At 36.1% G+C, this 16,171-nt stretch overlaps 1 protein-coding gene across 1 annotated transcript; it reads right to left on the bottom strand.

The window, feature by feature from the left end:
- Positions 1-2,439: 2,439 nt before the first annotated feature.
- LOC105864631 (olfactory receptor 4N5) lies at positions 2,440-11,203 on the bottom strand. Its single transcript, XM_076004629.1, has 2 exons — positions 10,272-11,203; positions 2,440-2,464 (listed from the first exon to the last, which is right to left on the bottom strand). Exons 1-2 carry the CDS (start codon positions 11,201-11,203, stop codon positions 2,440-2,442), a joined length of 957 nt encoding a protein of 318 aa, XP_075860744.1.
- Positions 11,204-16,171: the final 4,968 nt, after the last annotated feature.

Here is a 16,171-nt window from a genome sequence, read left to right as displayed (position 1 = left end):
GTGTCTATTTCTTTAGTGAACTTTTGTTCTAGGTCCTGGAGGCTTTTTGTGGTTTCTTTGTGTTGGTTATTGAGTTGTTGTTGTAGGTCGGTGAGTGTTCTTATGATCCACATACGAAATTCCTCTTCTGTCATTTTGGTTTCCTGATTTGGGTTGGTGTTCATTTCTAGGAGGCTGGTGCTCCTCTTTGGGGGTGTGTTTTCCGTTTGGTTCTTCATATTTCCTCAGTTCCTTCGCTGATTTCTTCCCATGTCGATCAGTTGTTGTTTCTTTCCTTTAGGTTTTTTTTGGGTATTCACACGCCTTGTTTAGTTTCTGAGGCGTTAGGTGGTGTCTGTGGGTGAGATTTGACCACTTCCTGTATAATGAGTCAGTGGGTGCCGTGAAAAGGCTGTGCAGGTTTCCGTCCCTGTTAGTAGGTGGCACTTGCTTGGAGGAACAGGCTATGCTGTTGATTTTGTGCCCTATTATCAGCTCTTGTTCTGTTCAGAGTTGGGTTGGGTAAGCCTGCCCTCAGGCAGCACCAATGCCGTTAGCAGGGGTCAAAGTTATGGTCTCTGCTTCCAGGAAAAGCTGTCAGGGCGAGGCTGGAATGGTCCCACTCAGCCAGAAAGTCTGCGTGTGGGGGTGGGGCTGTCTGAGACCCACAGACTGGAGCGGGCCCGCTTCTTTCCACCCTTCCCAACTCTGCAGCTACTTCTTGGCCTCTGCCAGCAGGCCAGACCACACGCCACCAGGCCTCCCTGGACTGTGATGCCAGCGCAGAGGTTCCCTGCGCAGGAACGCCACCTGGGCTGGTCGTACGGCCTCCTTTTGGGAGGAGGGCTGCCCTCTAGGACGCTGATCTGCCCCTGAAGGTACACACAGCTCAGTAGGCTGTTCATGTATATCCCTTCTGTGGCCCGGGCAATGCTAGACGTGGGTGCACGGGAACTGGCCTGCAGGTCCGACCTCTGGGTCCCAGAGTTCAAACTGTATCCCCACCATGGAGAGGAGTTCTGGTCCCAATTCACCCACAGGGAGCCCAAGCTGGGTCTATGTCTCTCAGCCTCTAAGTCTGTACCGTTCTCCTGGGAACACCGTCCCAGCAGTACCTGGGAGAGCTGGCGGGTAGGCAGCTCACAGTCTGAGTTCCCCTTAGTCAGCTGTAGGGTCCCAAAAGTGAAGCTCCCGTTTCCTGGAGGTGCCTCCAGCTGTTGGCTGTATTGTCTCTCTGGGCATCCGTGGGTAGGGCCGACGAGGGGAGAGGAGGCAATATGGCGTCTGCCGTGCGGCTCGTGTCTGTGCACATGGAGGTGCCGGGAGGGAGTTGGGAGCCTGGTGCTGCGTCCACTACAGGCTGGCGGTGGCCGTCCCTGGGCTGGTGTCCTCAGGTCTCTCCACCCGCTGGGGAGCCCACCAGCAGTCCCAAATGCAGGGGAGCGGAAACAGCAAATGCACCTACCCTTGCTGCTGGTCTCTGGCTGCTCTCGCGGTCTCAGCTTCCAGTTCTCCTCCCCAGTCTCCTCCTGTGGAGTCTCCCAGGGTATAGGTACCCCTCCTTCCGGCCCTCGTCCGCTGCATGATTGTCTTCTTGCTTCATTTTTCTAATTTCTGCTAGAATCTGTCTTTTCTGCAGAGACACTCTGTCTGGCGGTGTTTCTCGTCTGCCATCTTGCCCAAATCCCTCTGTTTTCCTTCTTGATCATTACATTTTATCTATTCCACTTTTTGATCCCAAATCCTCAGGTCACTTGGTTACCTCTTTGGCCTTGTCCTTCCCTAGAAGTCCCTGAAGCTCTAAAATGTTTACCCATTGTCTGTGTTTCAAAAACTTTAAAATGTACAGAATCTGTGAGACAGATCTTCCACTTCTCACAATTATCATAAGGAAATTATTATGTGTGTGCTTTAAAATCTTCACAGTAACATTACTGTGTATATAAAAATGGATAAAGAAAATATGGGATATATACACAATGGAATATTATTCAATAACAGAATGAAATTCTGTCATTTCTAGCAACATGGATGAAAATGGAGGTCATTGTGTTAAGTGATATAAGCCAGGCACAAAAAGACAAATATCACATGTTCTCAATTATATGTGGGAGCGAAAACAGTTGATCTCATGGAAGTAGAGAGTGGAATAGTGGTTACCAGAGAGGTTGGAAATGGTTGGAGTGGGGCGGTATGAAGAGGGGTTAGTTAATGGGTACAGAAATAAAGTTAGACAGAAGGAATAAATTCTATAGTTCGATGGCACGATAAGGCAACTATAATTAACAAGGATTTATAGTGTATTTCAAATTAGCTATAAGAGAAAATTTGGGATGTTCCTAACACTAAGAAATAACTGTTTGAGGTAATGGATATCACAACTACCCTGAATTAAACATTACACATTGTATGAATATATCAAAACATCACATTTACCCCATAAGTATGGACTATTATGTATCAATAAAAATTTTTTAAAATAAAAGTTAAAAGAGTTTTTAAAATTCAAGCAGTTTCCATCTCGGGGATGGTCGCACTTGAAGCTCTGACTTGAAGGGGGGGTGCAAGGGCAATATACGTAGCCTTGACATTTGTACCCACATAATATGCTGAAATAAAAAAAATTGAAGCATTTAAAATATCCTACAATCTGGGCTTTACTTTCTTAAAGGGATTATAGGGAGTTATAGGGTGGAATATTGCACCTTCAGGGAAATGATGTTTGAGAAAACTATTTAGGAACATGGAAAACACTCATATTCTTTTGAGTAAAAAAAGATATGTTACAGTGCACTTTGCACAATATGATTTCATTAAGGCTATGATGGAGTGAAATTGATCACTATAGTCTTTTCAAGTTTTCTTCCTCAAGTAAGTATAAGGAATGAGGTGAATCATTAAACTTTGCTAACTTAAACTAAAAAACAAACAGAAAAGGTCTGATTAGTGTAGTTTCTATGGGTTAGTTACTTGTGCTCTTTAAACCTAGTCCTTGAAATAATTTCATCTAATGTTCAGTTAACTTTAACATTTTCCAGTGCTGATATAACCTGAAATTATTGTGCTATTGACTGAGGTGGACTCAGTTAAGCTAAATAATATTAAAAGACAATATGCACCCTTAGGTCAGTGCATGATCTACATAAATCTAATTTGAATAGTCCATGCAGTCTGGTTAGAAAGATATAACAAGTGGTTCATAGTTTTAATTTTCAGTATAGCAGTCGGTTTTGACTTAGAAAAGTGTAGAAAGTTTGAAATGTTTATTCTTAAGTATATTTTCACATTATATTAAAGATGATTAACCTACTGAGTCCATACAGTAAAAAGAAAAAACATTCTTCAAATCCAAATTCCATTCTCAAATACTCAATGAAGTCTTTGTAAGGTTCACATATATTGATGCCTTTAGCATTCCATTTGTCATAGCATGGTAGAACAGCACCCTAAAAGTTATGGATAAATATTACACCTTGTATGTCAACCAACAAACAGATAAGCAGAATGCATAACATCTGGTGATGCTCCTCCATTTCTGGAGGCAGTATATTTCACATTTGGGAACATTGTTTTGACCCATTTTTTGATTGACATGTAGGCTTCCAGCTTTTAGTGGGCCCAGTGCAAGAAAGTATTCTCAGCAAATCTAGTATGCAGCAAAAGTGGCCATACCAATTGGGCTATACACCCAGGTAAAATTTATGGTTATCTGTGATACTCATTTGTAAGTTTTGACAAATTCTAGTAGGAAAACCATAATGTAGATCTATAGGGTTGGTAGCATAACAATGCCATCTACAGCAGAGAACTGTACAAGAGTTGATAATCAGTTCCTTGATTTCTATCATGCCCTGATAAGGACGGATCATTTGACTATGACATTTTAGTTAACCATATCAAAAAAGATGTCCACCAAGAACTGCATTATCTGTTATTAACTCTCAATAAAGAGCATCACGAAAGAGATACTAAACAACCAAGAAGACATAATGCCTTAGCCAGTTAGTATAAGCTACCCCCTATCATTGATGTAGCTATAGTAGCAGAAAGGAAGGCTGTGCATGGTCCCACTGCATGGCCTCCTACTCACCAAAGCTGATTTTGTTATGGTGCAATAAATATCCAACTTGTCATCAATAAAATTAACTTGAACCTCTAATCTGGTACATCTCTTCAGGAGACTAATGACCCACTCATAACAAGTTTGTTAAATTGACCCATTCCATTTTCAGTGAGACCATGATTTGTTGTTATAGGAATCAAAATATGTAATAGGTATAGGTTTCCTTTTCATGTCCACAGAATTTTGACCATTACTACCATGTGAGGGCATATAAACTGTTTAATCAAAGAAGAGTTTGTTATAACTTAGTAAAATAACCCTACTTTTCAGCAAAAGAGAGGTAGGAGTTGATTAATTATGGATCTGCTGGCTCTATCACTTACTGCATAAAAGAAAAAACAGAGAAGCTGCTGTGCTAATAGAACATTGGAACAGTTATTTGAAATGATAGCTGAAGCATCAATTTTTAGATAATATAAAATATATACTGATATTATATTAGCAAATTATTCTAATATTGGGATGGCTTCCTCTAAATTGTAGTATATATTTTTAAAAATTAATATTATATTCTATTTTGTCCATAATATAAATAGTCTACATGGTTGGGAACTAGGATATTTCCCATGCACTGTTACTCCCTATAACTCACTTTAGAATTTTTGCTTTCTATTCTCACAACTTTAGCGTCGTAGTTCTAGTAATTCTGGAGCATGCTTTTACCAGGAGATGCAGTAAGATTTCTGTTAACTTCACGGGGTTTTGCTGCCACTCAGTCACTTTTAGTTTCAAGAGACTTGAAAGTAAGGAAGGGTACCATCATTGTGGATAAGGTAATTTACCTTGATCATTATTAGAAGCTGAACTCTTAGTATACAATGGTTATGTAGAGTCATGAATGATATAAAAACATCCAAGTTGAAATATGGAATTGGACAATTCTATTGGAGAAGTGAAAAATGTATTGGATGGCATTCATGAAAGAAATGACATTTTAGAAGAAAAGATTAGTGACCTTGAAGATAGCAATAGAATTGTACAATGAAACATGAAGAGAAAAAAAGACAATTTTTTAAAAGTATATAAATATTTCTAAAAGACAAATGCTAGTGCAAAGCAAAAGTAATACAATATATTCTGGAATATATTATCTCAATAGACATTTCATATAAAGCAAATAAACATAAAGGGTGAGATTAAGGAAATAGAAGTATACTTGTTTTAATTTTTTATGTGATACCTGGACAGATATAATATTGCTTGATGTTAAACTGTGATAAGTTAAAATGTCTAGTAGAAAAACTATAAGAAAAAGAGATATCTAAGAAGCCAATATTATAAATATGAATAAATTTAAGTAATAATAAACAATGAATATAAATAATTATAATTACTTAAAATAAAGCTTAAATATCCAAAAGAAGACAAAAAGTTAGAAACAAATTCAAATGTTCTAAATATAAGGTCTATTAAAACAACAACAATAGCACCCAATTATATATACCCAGTTATAAAATACTCTATACAACAACAGAATAATATATATTCTTCTTAAATGCAAATGTAACTTTTAATAAATAGTATTTTGGGTCATGAAACACACTTTAACATATTTAACAGAATAGAAATCATATAAAGCATATTTCATAACTATAATGAAATTAAACTGAAATGTATAACAAATATATCTGTAAAATTGGAAATAATCAGAAACTTTAAAACTTAGCACTAAATAACTTATTTTTCGAATAGAAAGTCTGAAAAAAGGTTTCTGAAAAATAATTTCAAACAGCACAAATGAAAATATGACTTCTCTAATTTGGGTAGATATACCTAAATAAGTGTTTACAGGAAACTCTCTAGGATTGAATTCATACATTAAAAATAAAGAAAGGGGTCAAGATATTAACCTAAGCATCTGTCTTAAGGAAAAAAACTGGAAAAAAGAGCAAATTAAATCCAAAACAAGCAGAATGAAGGAAAAATACACATGAGCGCAGAAACAATAAAATTAAGAAAAGAAAATAAATGAAATCAAAAGCTTGTTCTTTGAGATCAATAAAAATCCATAAACTTCTTAGTATGTTGACCAAATAAGACATACATATGCAAAACACAGACACACACTGACACACACACACAGACACACTGACACACACACACAGACACACACACAGTAAGGGGAGAGTGAGAGAGAGAATAAAATAAATTATCAGAAGTAGGAATAAAAGAGGGTACATTACTAACAACCTCATCAATAAAATAAAGGTTGGTAGGGTGGGAACTGACAGCAGGGGGTGAGAAGTATTCTGACACAAAAATAAGGATAGATTTTAAAGAAAGAGGTTTATTTTACTTTCCAAGAGAGAAAAATGCACTGCATGGAAGACAGAAAGATGGATTGCTGTCTGTGGCTAAGGGGTTTGGGCTTTTATTGGGGGAGTAAAGGGTTAAAATAAAGCAGTTATTGCTGCAAAATGATAACAGCTGTGTTTGTTGCTTTTCTCTGCTAGTCTGGCTTTTTCAGTCCTTTTGGTATGTGTTCTGGTGGATGTGCGGGAGGGTCTTTCCCCTGCTGTCTGCTCAGTCCTTTTTAAGTGCTGTTAAAACAAACTCCTTTTTTTTTTTAAACAAAAATTAATTTATGTGTTTATTTTTGTTGGAATTTGTTTTGGGAGAAATAAGAGACATCAAATATCTTTACTAATTTTTCAAAATATCTAAATCTAGAAATTAGAAGTACTGAGATTTTATATAAGTAAATGTCTCATACTAATATACCATAAATATCAGAGACAAGTTAAGCCATAGGTGGTTAAGCAAATAAAGTAACCATTATGTGCTGTGATTTCCCCCCTCCCCCCCACGTTTTCTCTGTTACATAGTTTATCAGCAAGGTTGTCCTTTCATGCCCCCTTTTCTTTGGTTAGAATTGACATTCTTAACAGTGGACTCAGAAACTGGGGTGTTTGCATGACAGTCTGTTCTTCTGTAACTGCTTCCTGCTGACTTAGGGTCATAGAGTTGTCCCTGCCTAAGAGCCTAAGAGTCCAGTTGAGGGCTGTTAGGGAAGAACAGCTGAACACAGACAGTCTTAAAAGTTAGAGTAGAGGCAGGATAGGAATCACATTGGAGAGAAACAGTAAGGGCTCAAATTTGGTTGTGTATGAATGGTATTAAGTAGTGGAGAGTGTACTATCTGAAAATGCGTGTTAAAAGCAGAGTCATTAGGGGTCCTAAGAGAGGCATTAACCAGGAGAACCATAGACACACATGGAGTTTAAATCCCACCAGTATTTTCATTGTATCTCACATATCTTTAATATTCTTTCCTGTATTTTCCTTTTTTTCTTGTTTGCATTTTAATTTTATTATTTCTATTGATTTAATTTCCAATTCATTCTATAGTATTCTTCTGTGTTTAATCTGATTTTAAACTCATCTAACAAATATTTAATTTCAGAAATTTTTAGATCTAAAATTTAATTTAGTTCTTCTTATGGATTTCAATTGGTGAAATTCACTCTCATTTTATCTATTTACTATACTTTTTTTTTTTTTTCCAGATTCAGATGGTTTTATTAATTAATGTTATCAAATACATAAGGAAAAAGTATAAACAATCTTACCCAAATTCTTTCAGGAAATAAAATGCCAGTGAACAATTCATATATCATTTTATGAGTCCAGAATAACACTAAAACTGAAATCCAACAAGCATGTTACAAAAAGCCAAAATTAGAAACCACTATAACTTGTTAACTTGGTTTCAAAAATGTCCCTAATAAAATACCTAGAAAATCTACTAAATCTACAAAAAGGGCTAATGGAACTATTCATAATAAATACATAATATTATTAAGTACATAAGTAATAATAATATTAATAATATTATTATTAATAAATATTATTCATAATAAGCAAGATCTCAGGTTATCATAGATAGTAAAAGGGCAATGTTACTAACAAGGAAAAATAAATTTTTTTTTTTTTTTTTTTTTATTTTGGCATATTATGGGGGTACAGATTTTAAGGTTTCAATAAATGCCCATTCCCCCCCTCCCCCCAAAAGTCTGAGTCTCCATCATGACCATCCCCCAGATGGTGCACATCTCACTCACTATGTATGTATATACCCGCCCCCCTCCCCCCTCCCACCTGCCCAATACCCTATTACTGTAGCACCTATGTGTCTACTTAGGTGCTACTCAGTTAATACCAGTTTGCTGGAGAATATATCTGGTGCTTGTTTTCTATCTTGAATATCTAGACATTGTTAATGTAATGTTATTGCTATTCACTTTCATACTCTGGATAATCTTTTATCCAGAATTTATATTTCGGTTATCTATCTTTTTTCTTTTATATTTGTATAATATCTTTCAGTCTTCTGATGTTTCTAATGATTTTTAGATTAAATTTGGATATTTATTATTTAATGTATAGGCTCCAGTTCATGTTACTTTCCCTAAAGAAAGTTCACCATTTCACTGTAAGATCAATGTAGTGGAAATAAATACCCTTAATGCTGTTTCTCATTGGGGAAAATTTGCCCATTAGAGTCCATTGACAATATGTAGAGATATTTTTGGTTGTTACAAATGAGGAGATGCTACAGGCACCTAGTGTGTAGAATAAGGGAGGCTACTAAACAACCCACAATGCATAGGACAGCCCTCCACAACAAAGAATTATGCAGTCCAAAAAGCCAGTAGTGCCAAAGTTGAATAACCCTGTCTTAATCTTACCTGGAATTTTATAGAATTGAAGCTGATTTATAGCCTTCATAAGACTCAATCTATCTCTGACTCATTCATAGACTTCAATAATAGTTTAAAATCAGATCTAGATATATTCTTAGAACTTCTGACTCTCATAAGATTTAAATTTAGAAATGAAGGAAGTAGGCTTGGACTATGTAAGTTTTCCATTTTGTGTGGGGATTTATCTAAGAGCACTAGAACAACTATGGGGTCTTTTCCTGATCATTGGTCATGGTTCAAATGCTGTGATTCTGCAGTTGGCGGTCAAAAGATGATTTCTATATGTGCCACATTCATAATTGCTATGTTGACATTAGCTCCTTATATAGGCCAATTTACTCTAATGTTTTAAGATTTATTTTAGGACGCCAAGTCTATAGCCTGGTCTTAAAGCACTTCTAATAATTTATAAGCATCTAATGCCTTATATATTTATTTAAAAAATAACCAATATGGTTTAGTTATCTGCACCCAAAGAATGATTGATACCTTATAGGTGTCATCACTGCATTCAAGGTGAACTCATTTATAAGTAGTTTCCTTACAAATTCCTCTGTATAATTTTTTAAAAAGGAATATTCTACTAGTAATAACCACAAAACTTGTGTTAATTTTTTTCATGGCAATTTTTGATAAAATATGAAAGTTTTATTTTCCTCTCCCTAACAAATTAGACAAAAACAACTAGGTCTTTAAGTGCCCACAAAATAAAATATTTAAGAGCATGATAGTTTCCACTTAATTTTAATACTCATAGCCCTCCATCTGGAATCTTGAGGATCTTGCTTTAAGTCAAATAGGAAACGTTAGATAGGTACTTTCCTGATTAATGTCTTTCAATGGTCTCTTTTTGAAATTTGAAAACAATAGAATTTACTATCATTGCCTAAAATAGCCTATATGATTTTGTCCCTACAAACATCTCTGACTTTAATTCTTACCATTCTCACACTCACTAACTACACTACAGCTATTCTATCCTCTTTATGGTCTTCAAATGCACCAAGCTCATAATAACTGTAGATCCTTCGACTAGTCATCCTCTCTGCCTAGAATTTTTGTCCCCAGATAATTGCAAGTTTGTTTCTTTAAAATCATCTTGGTATCAGCTACACATCACTCAAGAAGACCTTACTGGACAACAAAAAGTAAGATAATTAACACCTCCCCAGATAATCTCTAGCAGAGTACTATTTTTTTACTTGCTACAGAACACTATCTCTTTCTGATACTATGATTTCTATAAAATTTAATAGTTCAACCCCTCTTTATCCACTTGAATGTAACCCTACAAGAACTGGAATCTTACCTGTCTCATTCATATGCTTAGATGAGTGCCTGAAAATGGGAAGTACTTAATAAATGAAGTATTTGCTAAGTGACTGACTGATTCAATGCATGAATGAAGAAAATATTTAACTATTTTCAACTGGACTTTTCCTTTCTTGTTTTTCTAATTCTTCTATTCCATTTGGCAAACCATATGCTGACTTAACAACTTCCTCATGGAAGCTTTCACTTCCTGGTTGCGAAGTGTATAAATCACAGGGTTCATCAAAGGAAAGATGACTGTATGGAAGAGAGAAACCACTTTGTCAGCTGGGAAAGCCCGGAAGGGGCGAGTGTAGATGAAAATAGCAGGTCCAAACATGAGAAACACAATGATAATGTGGGTGGTGCATGTGGAGATAGCCTTGTTCTTCCCTTCAGAGGAGTGCCCCCTTACACGGCAGAGGATGACTGCATAGGAGGCCAGAAGCCCCAGGAAACACAGGAGGCTGAGTAAGCCACTGTTGGAGACCATCAGGAGCTCCACCACGAAGACGTCAGTGCAGGCCAGCTTAATGACCTGTGGGACATCACAAAAGAAGTTATCCAGCTGATTTGGGCCACAGAAAGGCAAGTGCAGGATAAGGGCCACTTGCACAATGGAATGGGCAAAACCTCCAAGCCACAGAGTCAACAATAATGCATAGCAGGTTCTAGGGTTCATGAGGGTTGAATAGTGTAAAGGCCGACAGATAGCAATATAGCGGTCAAAGGCCATCACGACAAGAAGGAACATCTCCCCTGCTCCAAGGAAATGCAAGAAAAAGAGCTGCGTGATGCAGCCTCTGTAGGAGATTACCTTCTTCTCAGAGAGGAAGTCCACCAGCATCCTGGGAACCACAATGAAGGAGTAGGATGCATCCAGGAAGGCCAAGTTGCCCAGGAAGAAATAGAGGGGAGCCGTGAGCCCCGGGTCTGACCTGATGGTGAGAATGATGAGAAAGTTTCCAGGGAGGATGATGAGATAGAAAATCAAAACTAGCACAAAGACCAGGAGTTGAGCATCTTGAGACTGTGTCAGACCAAGGAGGATGAATTCTGTCACCACTGTGTCATTTTCTGTCTCCATCACTTCTCACTCTGCAGAATAGAGGAAAATGTTTATGTTACAAGCACCTTTTCCTCTGTTTCATAGTTCCTCGTCAGATAAAAACATTATTTGCCACAACTAACATGCTCTAGTTGAAAACAACTTATGTTGTTTTGTGTACCCTGGTTAACTCCTCTCTCCTTCATTCTCCTGATTTTTCACTGAGACACTGTTCCACCCACACTTTCCATTCCCACTTAACCACACGCTTCTAGGTAACTGCACTTCTGTGAGATTTTGGGTGACATTGCTTTAGATATGCCACAAATTTCCTGATTAAAGCAGAACTTAAATCAAGGTTGTCCATTTAGTTAGTTAGTTAGTTTGTTTTATTGCCATTTGTGGTGATTTATCTTCTCTAATTTATATTAGTTGCTGAGTTATAGTCCCTTCTCTTCATTGTCACAGATCAAATTGCTTCTGTGGTTGTTTTTCTCCTTCAGTTCCTATAGAACTGATTGTAGTGTGATTCCTATAGTTCCAGATTGTTACCTATCTGCCTAGTTTCTGAATTGGTGCCTTGCTAGTTGTCGTCACATCGTTGTGCTTTGGTGCTTTGTGCATTCTTGCACCAATCTCATTACCAGGCTCTCATACAAGATCTATACATTTCTCCTTACTTAGAGGAATTCCCCTAGTTACTACCTTAGCTGGGTACCAATTTTGCATCTGCTTCACATCCTGTTCTTAAACTCTAGTACTAATTCAGTCTCATTTGTTCACCATATGTCCATAATCTACTTCTTCCTCAGATCCCAGAATGATAGCTAAATGATATCCCTCTCACAAATATTTCTGCATCATAAAAAACTTATCAGAGCATATAAAAATATTTTGACTATCTCAATAAAATCATAATACAGTAGAGCTGAAATTAGCTGTACAGAACATAAAATCTAATATACTCATTTGAGAGATGAGAAGAATAATGCAATTGCAGTTAAGTTTTAAATTTGCAATGAGTTTTCTTATTTTCTCTCAGTAGTAGGTGATAGGAAAAAAGGGTATGTATTCTTGGTTTAAACTTTTTAGGAAATTGTTAATTAGTGTCTTCATCAATTGGTGATATTTTATTTAGGCAATAAATATTATAACTATGACATTGTTTGTGTAAATAGTTCCTCTTTTCTGGTTGTAACATTGTCTAAATAAGAATTCTATTTATGTTGGAGAAACCCAGAATTAAGATAGAGTATGTACATTAGTCTCCAAATTAAAATGTGCTCACCTCAGGAGGTGCACAAGATAATCCATTGGGATGCATAAAAATAATGACACTTCTCTCCATATTATTGTAAGGTGTATTTTAAAATATTTCATATTTGTGATTATTTTCTAATTTTTATATTAATGTAGTTATACAAACATTTAATACATAAATGCTCATACTATGATACTGCACATGTTCACTGTTGAAATAAATGATCTAAAGGATGAAATATTGTTAATTATAACAAGTACTATAATGTAACATATATAAATGTTACTCTTGGTTTTTTATTACAAGCAGTACTTATTTTTCAGAAGTGCTATGGATACAGCAGAATACAATTAGGTAATAAAAAGGAATGATGTATTGATACATGCTGTAACATAGATGAACCTCAGAAACACTGTTATATGAAAGAAGCCAGTTGCAAAAGACTGCATATTGTTTGATTCAATTTATGAAAATGTCTAGAGAGACAAATCTACAGAGGCAGAAAGCAGAATAATGGCTACGTAGGCCCAGAGGTGGAACAGAGATTGACATAATGAGTATGAGGTATCTTTCTGGTGTGATGAAATAAATGTTCTAGAATTATATCATGTCAATGCTTCCACAATTCTAAATACACTTAAAACCACCAAATTGTACACTTTGAATGGTGAATTTTATGATGTGCTGACTATATTTCAATATATCATTAAAAAAATAGTGCTATTGAATTGGTGGAGGGAGAATAGATGGGAATAAATTCCTAACTCAAATTTGAAAGAAATTATTAATGGCATCTCCAGAAAGAGAAGCTAGAAAGAAGGATAACAGAGAAAGAACACAGAAAAATCAGCCTTAAAAGTGTAGAAGAACTAATGGGAAATTTACTCAATACATTGGCATTTTTACAGCATAGCTATTAGGAAATATCAGAACATTTGTTTTATGTGATTAATAACATTTGTAATTAGTAGCCAAATTATGTGAAACAAGTACTTACAACACATGGGAACATACTTTACAAATACATATTCACATCTATATAAACACATACATAGTGAGTCCGTGCAAATTGAAATAGGAAAAAAATCTTTGGTGCCCTTCAAATTACCTTAGGAATTCCCTTTTCTCTGTTACTCATTTAGACACCTATTAGCCTCCACATTCATACCTCACTCTGCCTACAGAAACCTGTGCTTAGAACAGTAGATCAAAAGCTCTCTCTCCTATTTTCACATTTTGTGTACTCTAGGTGCTTGCTTATGGTTGTTTCGTGCTTCTTCAGGTTGACAATTCCAAGACACGGGAAGCACCTGAGAGTTACAGTCTTTCCCAATCTTCCTTTGCTTTTATTTTCTACTATCCACTTCTCTTCCCTGTTACCTAACATGGACAAGCTTCTTATTCTAATCAGATAAGACAAAGAAGCATTGTCATTGTAGGCTGACAGAAAACGAAATGATTTTCACCATCTCTAATCTTCTTTGTTATCTCACCTGATACAGAAAGACATATGGTGCTAAAGATGCATGGGTCGAGAGGGCGCCCATACCTCTCCCCTATTTCTCAGAGTGTAGACAGGCACACAGCTGTAACACTGTGTGTGTGTAGATTCCAGACTGCTCTCAGACCAGCTCCCAAAGCCAAGTGTTTGGGAGCCTGATCACTGTCCTAACAGCTCACTCCCTTATCTTTCTCCACTCATTTCCTCTTGCTTCTTTCTTATTTCTCATCTTTCCCAATCTCTTCCTGCTAATTCTATCTTCACGCACTCATTTTTAAATCTTATTCTTTTACATTTATTTTTAGCTTTTTTGTTTCCTGTTACTTTCTTTTATTTTTTTATTTTTTGCAATTTCTCTTCCTTATCCCTGACTTTTCTCCTCTCTTTTCTTTCTTCCCTGCATTGTCTTTCTTCTTTCTCTCATTTTTCCACATTCTTTCAGTCTCCAGTATGTTTCACTTAGTTCTCTACCTACGCCCTATTTAATATATTCAATGCTTATCTTTCCATTGATTCTGAGATAGTGGATTGCTTTACCCACTTCAAGGTAGAGTGAACACAGTGGGTAGGTGCTTCCCATGTAATTCATTTCAATGTCTTTTTCTACAGGTTGAAAATGCTTTCGTCCCCCTCCAGTGCTAAGTTTTTCTTCCTAAATGTTATCATTTTTGAAATATACTCAATCTGAATCACTCATTAATTACATCACATTTTCTCACATACTTTTTCTCTTTTTAACTCATCTTGATAAAAATGAAATGACTTATTTTTGTGCTCTAAAGTAGATCTCTGGTTTGGAAATCATTCTACCTTGCTGAGTTACTATTATATAGCTGTATTTAGGGAACTGTATAACCTTAGGCAAGTCACTTAGTCTTTTAATGCTGGTATTTTGCATCTATAAAAGAGAAGTAATATATCTATTCTTTTTGTTCCACAGTATAGACTATGAAGACCAAATGACATAATTAGGACCTAATCCATGTCCACTTAAACTGAACTAAGGAAGAAAACATTCAGTCATTAAATGAATTCCAATAAAAATGATAAATAGATACTATGTCAGTAGGTCTTTTGTCACTGCCCTGGGATTAATATCAGGGAGGATGGTTACTGCTTAAGTCTGAGTGGATTTGAGGATAAGATCTTGTAGAGGTTTTAGGAAGGGTCTACGTAAAGTATTTTTTTTTAAAATCTAATTCAGCCAGGATTTGAGAATCAAGTCTTTCTTATTTTAGAATCCCTAACTTAGTTCATATTGCTGAATGCTAGGATCATGTACAGGAAAAGAAACATATGTCAACTGAGTTTGGGAACCAGGAGGTTTGCAAACTTGTAAAGTCAATGAAGTTTGCTTATGAGACTCAGCCTACCATTATTGACTGGCAGATTCTTGATCTCTTCCTCCCTCTACCTTTGGTTTATGTATGAGAGGAAAAAACAGTCATTTTTATGATGTTCAAATTAAAATCCAGATGGTGAATCTCCCTAAGCCATTGTTATTTTCATTTTTTTTTGTAGCACCTTTAAAATAATACTAAGCATCAGACAAGGCATAAAGTTTATTTGAGAAGCAGGGTAGAAAGTACTATACATCTGAATTTAGAACTCACCCTTACTCTGTTTCTGCAGCATTGTTCTGTTCTCATAAATTTCAAGGCAGCAAATATCCCAAATAGTATGACTCTTCCCCCAATTTCTTCGTTTTCTCTATTTTATTTAAATATGAATAATGACCAAAAATTTCACCTCTCCAGGAGCCCAATGATCTAAAACTAGTAGGTTTCCTTTTCTGTCTGATAAACGGGAGGTTAGCTGATGATTCCAGAATTTGTCCTTAAATATATGTTCTCGCATTGGAATATTATAGATTCTGAATTCTGCTTTGTTAATATATGATGCAATACAGAATGTGCTTTGGGGTTTTATAGCTACCTGAAGTCTGCAGAGTTCTACCAATGGGAATTATTAGCCTGTCAACTAGAATTAGAAAAAAAAAAGACAAGAACATTTTAAGAACTAAATATTCAAAACCTGTACCAGTGAAGGCCCCATAGAATCATGTTAGGATTTTGAATTTGGCATTTTATCAGTGACAGTGATAATGGAATGGCAAATGTGTTTATTAGGCATAATGTAAGTAGTAACCCTGGAGAGGCTATTTTAGATCTTATTATACAATTTATGTAAGTGATAAGAAGCCATTGACATTTAATAAGAACTGAAATAGTGAGACTAAGGCAAT

Source organism: Microcebus murinus, chromosome 6 (genome assembly GCF_040939455.1).
Source record: "Microcebus murinus isolate Inina chromosome 6, M.murinus_Inina_mat1.0, whole genome shotgun sequence".
Classification (NCBI taxonomy): Eukaryota; Metazoa; Chordata; class Mammalia; order Primates; family Cheirogaleidae; genus Microcebus; species Microcebus murinus.
Note: the sequence above shows the minus strand (reverse complement) of the source record. Positions and strands in the feature narration are given on the sequence as shown.

Coding starts and splice junctions, on each gene's coding strand:
- LOC105864631 (XM_076004629.1), bottom strand. CDS start 11,203: ATGGAGACAGAAAATGACACAGTGGTGACAGAATTCATCCTCCTTGGT. Junction 2,465..10,271: donor CATATGGTTTGCCAAATGGA/ATAGAAGAATTA, acceptor AACTCTTTTAAC/TTTTATTTTAAAAAATTTTT.